Source organism: Nyctereutes procyonoides, unplaced genomic scaffold (assembly GCF_905146905.1).
Source record: "Nyctereutes procyonoides isolate TBG_1078 unplaced genomic scaffold, NYPRO_anot_genome, whole genome shotgun sequence".
In the NCBI taxonomy this organism is placed as follows: Eukaryota; Metazoa; Chordata; class Mammalia; order Carnivora; family Canidae; genus Nyctereutes; species Nyctereutes procyonoides.
The window spans coordinates 4,417,583-4,428,524 of record NW_026575155.1 but is presented as its reverse complement, the minus strand read 5'-3'; the positions used below and the strand labels follow the sequence as shown (position 1 = coordinate 4,428,524).

The 10,942-nt window shown below is 37.6% G+C and overlaps 1 protein-coding gene across 1 annotated transcript; it reads right to left on the bottom strand.

Moving 5' to 3' along the window:
- Positions 1–7,575: 7,575 nt before the first annotated feature.
- On the bottom strand, positions 7,576–8,625 carry LOC129502203 (keratin-associated protein 15-1-like). The gene has a single exon (XM_055313724.1). It carries the CDS (start codon positions 8,583–8,585, stop codon positions 8,142–8,144), a length of 444 nt encoding a protein of 147 aa, XP_055169699.1. The 5' UTR covers positions 8,586–8,625; the 3' UTR covers positions 7,576–8,141.
- Between the last annotated feature and the right edge of the window lie 2,317 nt (positions 8,626–10,942).

Below are 10,942 nucleotides of genomic sequence, written 5' to 3'. Positions count from 1 at the left end.
CAATATCATAATAGTTAGGAATCTCTAATTTAGTAGTTATGAGAATATAGTAGCCAAATGGGTTTATTGAAAATGCACTGTACCTCATGCAAAAAAGACTGCTCTTAGGTCTTCTGTGTGAACACTCCTGTCTTTGAGCAGATACGTAAATCTAGGTAGAACCTTTCTTCAACTGTGTGTAATATTATCCAATTCTCTAGACTATCTCTTTCATATTATCATTCCTCAATCTGTGTTCCACTTGCTCCAATAAATATTCTTAAATATTTCATCATATGTCCTGCCATATCCATTTAAAATTGTTTTAGCATTCATTTACCTTTTGCAGACATTCATAAAATAAATTTGTAGAAATGTAATTTGTTAATGGCACAGATTCCTAATAACTGAATGCTACATTATGCAAGATTTTTGAAAAAGTAATGCTCAGTATTTCCTTGATGACAAATGATTGGAAATGTTATTAAGGGATCCCTGGGTGGCGCAGCAGTTTGGCGCCTGCCTTTGGCCCAGGGCGCAATCCTGGAGACCCGGGATCGAATCCCACATCGGGTTCCCGGTGCATGGAGCCTGCTTCTCCCTCTGCCTGTGTCTCTGCCTCTCTCTCTCTCTGTGTGACTATCATAAATAAATAAATTAATTAATTAAAAAAAGAAATGTTATTAAGTAAAATAGACATTTTATTACCTGGAAGATTGTGACAACTTGCTGTCATCAAGATGAGTGCTCTCTTCTTTCTTCTTTCTTTCTTTCTTTCTTTCTTTCTTTCTCTTTCTTTCTTTCTTTCTTTCTTTCTTTCTTTCTTTCTTTCTCTTCTCTCTTTCTTTTTCTCTTTCTTTCTTTCTTTCTTTCTTTCTCTTTCTTCATATGTACTCATTATGTAGGGTTATATGGTTTTCAAAAAATAGTTTTAGGGAACCCTGGGTGGCACAGCGGTTTAGTGCCTGCCTTTGGCCCAGGGCGCGATCCTGGAGACCCGGGATCGAATCCCACGTCGGGCTCCCGGTGCATGGAGCCTGCTTCTCCCTCTGCCTGTGTCTCTGCCTTGCCTCTCTCTATCTCTGTGTCTGACTATCATAAGTAAATAAAATTTTTTAAAAATAGTTTTAAAAGTAGAACTGAGCTTATAATATACTACTGATAAGCTGTGTGACTTTGGAGAAATAAATTTCTCTGTATCTGAGATGTCTTATTGAAAAAAAAAATAGACAACAATAAAACCAAAAACACAACCCAGGTCTTTGTACTGTTTTATGGTTTATAAAAATATATTGCTATAACATGCATAGTTAAAACAGAAGCCCACAAAATTTTGACGACTGCTTTTATTTTTTTATTTTTATTTTTTTAAAGATTTTATTTATTTATTCATGAGAGACAGAGTGGGGGGGGGGCAGAGACACAGGCAGAGGGAGAAGCAGGCTCCATGCAGGGGCCCTATGTGGGACTTGAATCCAGGACTTCACGACCACACCCTGGGCTGAAAGCAACACTAAACCACTGAGCCCCCCTGGGCTGCCTGACAACTTGCTTTTAAAAATAACATAAAAATTAATAGACTACTGATCTCAATTTTCATAACTAATTTTTTATTTTTAGGTACAATGATTAATCAATTGCTAACATTTCATTAAATGACACTCTGAAAGTAACAAATTTTGTAGAAGATCATGTCCCTGTCTTGAGGGGTCCTTTCAGACAAGCTAGCAAGAATTGGAAAGTAGGATATAGCGCACAACCACAAAATATTTCCAGTACCTTCTGGCCAGAAGGATTCCAAAGAAAAAGCATGGGGATAAAAAATGAATTAGAAATATGATTGCAGGGCAGCCCGGGTGGCTCAGCGGTTTAGCACTCCTTCAGCCCAGGATCTGATCCTGGAGACCCAGGATCGACTGCCAAGTCAGGCTCCTTGCATGAAGCCTGCTTCTCTCTCTGCCTGTGTCTCTGCCTCTCTCTCTCTCTCTTTTTCTCTGCGTGTGTTTTTCACAATAAATAAATACAATTTTTTTAAAAAGAAATACCATTGCAAATGAAATATTGACTGAAACAATGAAATAAAAGTTCTCATTTAAAAATGTGCCCCCCAAAAGCATGTTAAATTTAGGTAACAGAAGGGAATTCTAGAATTACTACTTAGAAGTCTCCACTGTTCTCTAGTCCCTTCTGTAATAGAATTTAAATTTGTTAGCATGCTATCCATGGCTAAATAGCCTTTCTAGTGAAAGCTCTTTTCCACATACAAAGGGAAAGAGAGAGTCCTTGTCCTTCCTCAAACAAGTGCTTTGCGCATCGTTCTTGTCCTATTTCCTTTCCTGTGACTTAACTCTGCCTGTCCAAATGCATTATCCTCTAGGTCCTAACTTGAACTTTCCTACTTCTGGAAAAAGTCCTCCAATCTTACATCTTTTTTTCTTCAGATTATGCCATTGTAACTAAAGTTATAGTTAGCTTATAATGTTGATAGTCGTGAATCAATTCCATTACATTGTTGCTTAAACCGGCATCTTCCAGGACTAAGCACATATCCTCTAATGTATCAGGGACAAATAAATATTTGTTTAATGAACCTGTTTTCTTGTATTTGAAATATGAATCCCTTTGAGTAGATGCTTGTTAGCATGAAATATTTGGTAGACACAGCTGAAAAAGTTCATAGTAAAGTGCTCATGTGATGAATTGAAAAGAGGTGTTGAGATACTTAGAGAAGAAAAAACCTGTGATATCAGCTTCAAAGCTTCAAAATGAAGAAATGTAGTTTATGATCAGCTCTATCACTGCTGGTAGATACTAAAAGAGTTGAAGTCTTTTTTTTTTTTTTTTGTAGAGCTACACAGAATGAGTCAGACAAATTGAAAAAAGTCCTCAGAATACCCAAAGATATTAAAGCAGAGCCCATAAACCAGAAATTGGTCTGTTTGTCTTAATTATCTAAAATACCGTGAGAAGATAATCTTGCTATTTCTCCTTGGTCCAGGATGATCAAAAAGTAGATGTGATCCTAGCAGACAACTTAGATGTTTTGGAACTGAGAAGCTGGTCACCAAAAAAATGCCACTTTTCCCCTGTAATTGCAAGTGAACAGGTCATTACAATTATGAACATCATACAATTATCACATTCATGTGCAATAGTGGAATAATATTTACCAAGTAAGTAGATCAACATTATCTTAGATTTATGAAATATCCATGCATTTATCCAGTAGTCATCACTTATAACAACGTATTCATGCATGGAGTAATATAATATTTTATTTTCACTGCCCTATCTCTATCCCAAAAGAGAAATAGGTCCAGTGTTCACAGTTAAGAACTATCCCAAGCAGTTCATTCCCCCAGATACCCATCTAAGTCAATGGTTCCAAACAAAGAATAATTTTGCCTCTAGAGGACAGTTGGTAACGTCTGGAGACATATGTGGTTTTCACAAGGGGCATACAGTGTGTGTTGGCTGGGGGGGGGGGGGTGATGCTGGCGGAGGAGGGTGGCAGTGCTGCTGACATCTAGTGGAAGAGACTAAAGATGCTGCTAAACACTTTTACAATGCACAAGGCAGCCCTATCCTGACAAAAAAGTACCCAACACAAATGCTAGTAGTGCCAAGAGATATGAAAACTATGATGCAGAAATGCAGGAAACACAGTAGAAAGGTAGAGAATGGTAAAAGACAGGCATGATAAAAATAGGGTGGAGCATGACAAAAGCCAATGAATGAAGCAAACATGAGAAATATGATGACCAGAAATAACATAAGATGGGCAAATAGATTAAAATATCTTGAGAGAGGCACCTCGTGGCTCAGTTGGTTAAGTGGGTGACTCTCGATTTTGGCTAAGGTCATGATGTCAGGGTCATGAGATGGAGCCCCTCATTGGCTCCCTGCTCAGTGTGTAGTCTGCTTGAGAGTCTCTCCCTCTCTGCCTGCCCCTCCCCCCACTCATGTGCTCTCTTGCTCTCTCTCTTTCTGTCTCAAATAAATAAGTTAATCTTTAAAAGAAAATTATCATGGAAATAAATTCTCTGAACGTTGCCTTCTGCTGTAATATGTCTCATGTGCACAGCTAGGCCAGAGTTGCATTCCTAGGAGGACTGCACTGGAGAGATCACCAGCAGAAAAGAAATTATTCTTATGAATACATATAGACATATAGTAAGAGGTTTCAATATCCCAGTGAACAATTGTGAAACTCCTAAAAATCTCTCTTACAAATTAGACTTAAGAATCTGAAAAATGATCTTAAAAAGGTATGAAAATAATTTTATAAACTGAGAGGAAGGCTATTTACAAATAAAATTTTAATTAATTCTTCCTTGAAGTTTTATGCATTAATTTATACTGTATATTTATGACATAGATACCTCCAGCCCAAATTTTCAAGAGAACAGAGACTGAAGTAGATAATTTTTATTTGTCAGCTGAACTTGGCTATGGTGCCCAGTTGTTTGGTCAAATACTAGTTTTGCTGTCTTTGTGAAGACATTTTGTAGATTTAATTATTATTCACAATCAGTTGACTCTAAAGAGATTGTTCTAGATTATGTGAGTGGGCCTCATCTAATCAGGTAAAGCCTTAAGAGCAAAAACAAAGGTTTCCCCTAAAAGAAGAAATTCTGCCCCAAGATTGTAAATAGAAACCCTGCCTGAGTTTTCAGCCCCCTTGCCTACCCTAGGAATTTGGACTTTTGGACTTGCCAGTGCTCCCAGTCCTGTGAGCCAATTCCTTAAGTCTCTCTCTGTATGTGTCTCTCTCTGTCTCTCTTTTTCTCTAGTCACATCCTTACAATGTGGCCATACAGTTTTATAGTTTTTGAGAAAGTTTTAACCATCAAGAGAAGCTTTAGACATTCATAAGGTAGAAAGATTTCCTTTCAAGCAGTTCATTCTGGTAGAATGGTATCAACCCCTCACCCCTCCTTTACACATACACAGTGCTTCTTTCTTGTGAGGGAAGAGGTCATAAGGGCCATGTATGGACAGTGTGGTGGATTGCAAGAAGTGGCAACAGTAATCTTATCGTCTACAATAGGAAGATTTTACACAATAGGAGCTCAACAAATGTTTGTTCAAGAAATGTCTAGCTGAAACATTTTTTTGAAGCAATTAGATGAATAAATGCACTTATGAGAGAATATAAATGTCTCAAAACATGAGCTACATCATATATTTCAACTCTTATTTAACCTTTCTCCTTTCTGTCCAGCAAAAAAATATTAATAAAATATACGAAACAAAGAAAACAAAAAATGTTGGCCTAGTGAAGACAGTTGAAAGTATAGGACTCATTCACTAAATGCGCTGTTACTGAAAGGGATGAGATATCTGTGAGGTTTTGTTTTATAGCACTACTGAGGGGACAAGGCAGAAAATTCTAATTCTTGGAGGCTGTGAGTTATGGTGACTAGTATTCTCTGTTTCTCTCTTAAAAAGCTACTGTGAGTCATTAGCGTTAGCTGAGTGAAGAGAAACCTGCTCCAGGAACAAACTCTGTTTCCACTGATAGGCAGCTAGTGTGTGTGTTTCCTCTGGACCAAGCAAATGGATGCTAGCAGAAGAAAGCTGGACGGTGTATAGCCTTGGTGTTGACAAGAACTGAGGTTGAGGAGCTAAAAGACATTGTGAAAGAATGTGCTGTCGGTGGATGATTCCGCACAGAAAGTTCCAGGGAGTTGGTTAGGGTGATAAGAAGGTGGGTTATGGAATACACACCACAGTCTCCACTAGGGAAAGAGCCGTATTCAGACACCTATGAAAACAGGATATTCAACAGCGAAGACAGAATAACAGGTAGCACTGGTTAAGTAGACTTTTACGTCCCTTTGTATACCTTAGAGTATCACCAAATAATGTTACCTAAGCTTAAGCAAAATGAAGTTTACTCAAACTTCCTGCAGTGAGGAGGGACACTTGTAGAATTTTAGCTGTGATTCCAAAGATGGGTGTTAGAAGTGAGATTATGGGTTCAAATGGTGTCAAGGCAGGAAATTGATTGGGACTGCAAAAACCTATTACATGATTCTTGAGGACTGGTGAGCATAGCAAAGAGAATGTACTGATACAAGTCTCTCAATAAGTAAGTGGTTACTTTGGGCTCTGTTTTTCCAGGTGTACAGACCATATTGTCCAATAAGCTAGTCCATAGGAGTTTCCTGAAGCCTACAGTGAAATGATTCATTGGTTTAATCTCATCTTTTCCCAGGAAAAGTTTCCTGCAACAAAGAACTTAGGTTGACATAGGTGGTCTAAAGCATGCTGAGACAAACGACCTGAGTTGTCATTTTCTTTCCTCCTGTCCTTTCTCTCTAGTTTAAACAGAAGAAGTCAGAAGCAGTACATTGATGGAAGAAAAGATAGAGTAAGGAAGTTAAATAAAATGATTATGCCACCATCAGTGGCCTGTAGAATCACCTGACAGGCCTAAATTAAGGAAAAGGAAGAAGCCTTGCTATAGCTGTAAGGCTGGTTTTTAATTTATACTGGATTGGATTTAACTACTAGTGTGAAATAAAGATATTTCTGAATATCTTAATGTGATCATAGATCTGCCATGGAATTGTTCAGAGATCCAGGCAAGTCAGAGCCCTCAGGTCAAGTGTGAAATTCAATAGCAGGAGAAAGAGGAAGCAATTTCCTAATTATGCCCTACTGAGTCCAGAGTATTTAATACATTAGTTATACTTAAAATCAAAGATGACCAATAATTCTCAATCCCTCCTCATATTCAGTTGTAGAATTAGAGTTTCACACACTGGGTTCTACATAGGGTTTGCTACAGTAATTAATTTTTTGATCAAAGTAAGTTAAAAAAAGATATTGAACTTCTTTCATGAAAAATTCCATCTTTTCATTTATCATTTCACCCTTTCACCACTATTTTGACTTCATTAAAAATCAGAATAAACATCATGGAAGCGATGAAGACATAGCTCTCATACCTCCCTCTGTGGGGAACATAATTGATTGACATCTCCAGCTGCCAGTCTCTGAATCTACCACCACATTCATGGCCATCTCTGTGAGACACAGAACTCCTTTAATAGGTAACTTACCAACGCTTTCTTGGAACTGTCCTGAAGAACATTATTCCAACTCAACCTTTCTTCTTTGCTGCTTTCTTTCCTTCACTGAATTCAGATCTGCGTGGTGGTCTGATGACTCTCCCAGAATCCTCCAACTACTTCTCCATTTTCCCTGACAGGCACTTCTTCCAACAAATTTCTATTAGATCAAACCCTGTTTGGCAGCTATTTCTCAAAGGACTACAACTAACACATTTGGTCAGCAAGATTTTTTTTTTTTAATATGAAATGGTGACCTTTGCATTGTTGATAATGAGTATTATGTGATTTCCTCACACTTTTTTGAAGTCCCTGTTCTTTGTATTCCTATTGAAACTCAATTTTTTTTGTCCCCATTATTACACTTGCTACATGAAGGTGAGTTAGAATTGTATGTGTGTAAACTTCATGAAGGCAGGGAATTTATCCTTTTCTTTAGCACAATGCCTGGTCTAGAATCAAAACTCAATAAATTTTCTTTTGCAGTTAATGCCTAACTAAAAACAAATAACAAAACTTTCTAAAGCAATTAGATGAACAAATTCATTTATCAGGGTACATAAATCCTTAACATGTAGGACATGTCACATATTTAAACTATCCTTTCAATTTCTTGTTTTCTATTCAGTAACATATTAATAAAACCTATAAAACAAACAAAACAAAAAAGTGATTACCTAATGAAGACAGTTGAAGGTACTGGATACATTCAACAAATGTACAATATGAACAAGAGAAATGGAATGCTATTATTCATAGTATAGAAAAGTTTAAGTGCCAATTCTATTTGAAATACACTTAAGTGAAAGAATTCTAGGAGAAAAATAAGAGGAAAATCTTTCAGAATACCAAAAAGTATTCTGAACATTGACATAAGAATGAAAAGTCAAGATTTATCTCATATATCTGATTTAGAAAAGGCCACAGGTCAAGGTTACTTTGTGACAGTGAATCACATACTTTTGGGAGAGATGGTGATGGCAAGTCCTGGTGATGCAGATGGTCAATAATCCCAGATATCAGACAGGCTACATGTTAAAGTTTCATAAGGTACAGACACAATGGTGAGATAATGAGGGATATTCAGCAAGTTGATCCAAAAAAGCGAGAGCTAAAGGCTGGTTGGTAACAAGCTGACTGGCAACTCCTGGAAGAGAAGTAAGTTGGATGACAGGAGCTGGACCCACAGCCCATAGACTGGAAACCAAAAGACCCAAGGCCAATATTTCCACATCCCAGAGATCCAGTGTAATTTGTTTGGCAAGGACTGAAGAAGATGGAACTCTTTGGATGGAAGCATGATGTCTGGCAAGGTCTGGACACAGGGTAAAATGTCTGGCAACTGATAGGTTCACAGGAGATCTCCTGATAGCCACCGAAGATGGAGGAGCCCAGCTGGCAGGTGCTGGGAGAGTAGGCTACATTGCTGGGGTAGAAAGAATCATAGGTGGAAACTGGGTACCCCAGGTAACCTGCAGGGGAGCGGGAGTGGGAGGAGAAGTTTCCAGGGCTGCATTTGTAATGCATGTTGGGAGTTCTGACTTTAGCTGAGTTGCAGAGAGGTTTGGTAAGGGCAACTGTTACCTTCTACTGGATGCTTATATACCCTAGCAATAGGTTAGTAGCATATGCCCATTTTAATGAATGCTTAATTAGGCTCTAGTCAAAATGAAATACATTAACCTTCAAAGGCCTTGTTTTAATGAACGCAGACTTTTAAATGAAAGAATTTCATTAGTTTTTCAAAGCAATTGTTCATGAAGATGTCATCTCTCATTCATCTGGCTTGGGTAGATGAATATAATTGTATGGCAATTGTCCCTGTAAGATTGGTGTTTTATTTACCCTCTCCCTCAAGATATTGTATCGAATGGGCAACACAGTGAGAATTTTGTTCTGTCTAAAGTTCTAAAAAAATACTTTGTCATCTGGATGGCATATTTATTTTGTTCCATGTTTAGGAACCAGTTGAGAACAGGAAAAAAAAAAAAAGACCCAAATCCTCAATATCTGTTTCGTCTCCCAAATTTTATGGAGATGAAGAAAAGATAACCCACTAAGAAACCTTAATGGAGAAAGCTAAATGAGTATCCTACACATTTGGATTTTGTTTTCCTTACAGTACAAGTCTCCAATATGCTTTGTGTGTATAAGTTTTTGATTTAAGAATGAAAGGTCCAGGAGTGTCTGGGTGGCTCAGTCAGTTAAAGCATCTGCCTTCAGCTCAGGTTGTGATCTGGAGGTCCTGGGATCCAGCCCCATGTCAGGCTCCCTGTGAAGAGTCTGCTTCTCCCTCTCCTTTGCCCTCACCGCCCCCTCCCCACTCATGCTCTCGCTCTCTCAAATAAATAAAATATTTTTTAAAAAGAAAAAGAATGAAGGGTTCAATATTTGCAGGAGTACTTTGAAGATTATATTGTAAAAATACTGAAGTCAAAGAATCCTTGCCCTAAAGTCGACTTGCTTTCTGATATAAGTCATTGATCCCTAAAGTTTAAGTAAATTTTGTTGGGTTTGATGTTATTGAGAACAAAAGAATAAGCACTGCACATAAAATATGGGCCTTTGTTCTCTTCTTTTCTTTTTATAGGGCAGAGATTTTATAACAGAAGGTAAAGAAAAGCAAGAAATTAGAGAAGTGTCTGCCCCATGTAGACTTCAAAGAAAGATCAGGTGTTGGAAGCATTCATAGTTATAAATGATCATTGTAAGTTGAAATGGGGTGAGGGGGGAATCAGAACAGATGATAATGTGAAATAAAGAATGAATGCCTTTGGGACCCCTGATGCGACACATGTATCAAGTGACATATATTCTGCCTGGAGGACTAGCATCATAAGTATTTTTCTAGATCTCCCATCACATGCATCATTGACAACCACAAGTAGAGTAGTGCAGGGGTGCAGGATATGGTTTAAAATAACCTGTGGGAATGGGCAAACCTCATAAGACACCCATCTCCGAAAATTGACACGTTGTCCAATGGAAATGAGCTAAAACTTATTGTAGAAAGAATTGAGATTACTAGGTGGAAGTTTTAAGGGAAGATTGAGGTAAAAATCTAAAATGAGCCACTGGGGATCCCTGAGTGGCTCAGCGGTTTAGCGCCTGCCTTTGGCCCAGGGTGCGATCCTGGAGTCCCCAGATCGAGTCCCACATCGGGCTCCCTGCATGGAGCCTGTTTCTCCCTCTGCCTGTGTCTCTGCCTCTCTCTCTCTCTCTCTCTCTCTGTCTCTCATGAATAAATAAATAAAGATCTATAAAATAAAATAAAATAAATAAAATAAAATAAAATAAAATAATAAAATAAATAAAATAAAATAAAATAAAATAAAATAAAATAAAATAAAATAAAATAAAAAATAAAATGAGCCACTATTGTAGGTAATGAGATTTCCATCTTGAGGGCACTGGGAATTACAATATCCCTTGTCCGAATATTGTAAGTGAGATTCCAGTCTGGTGGAGGACTGAAGATAATTGCTAAACTCCCCAATTGTAAATGTTATGGGTCTGAACATTTTGAGTAGGCAGATTGGTTTTCAAGCATGTTTCATTTGTCACTTAATGTAGTTTGTCCTCTATTTCTAAAAAATAAACAATTCCTATTTATCAGGCTTTTTAATTACGAATCATGAAAAAAAGCATTCTATCAGATTCCAAACCTTTCCATTTTATTTGTGAGTAAAATATCGAACATCAAAACACCCATATAAGTATTCAACTCCCCTAAACTGAATTTGCTTGCTTGCTTGCTTCAATGTCATCCACTCTTAGATCAGCTCTTTCTGTGGGAAAATATTCTATGAGTCAGATATTCAGTAATTTTGGAAATGTCTTTTCTCAACAAAATGGAGGTTTTTGCACTCCAACATTTTTGTTCA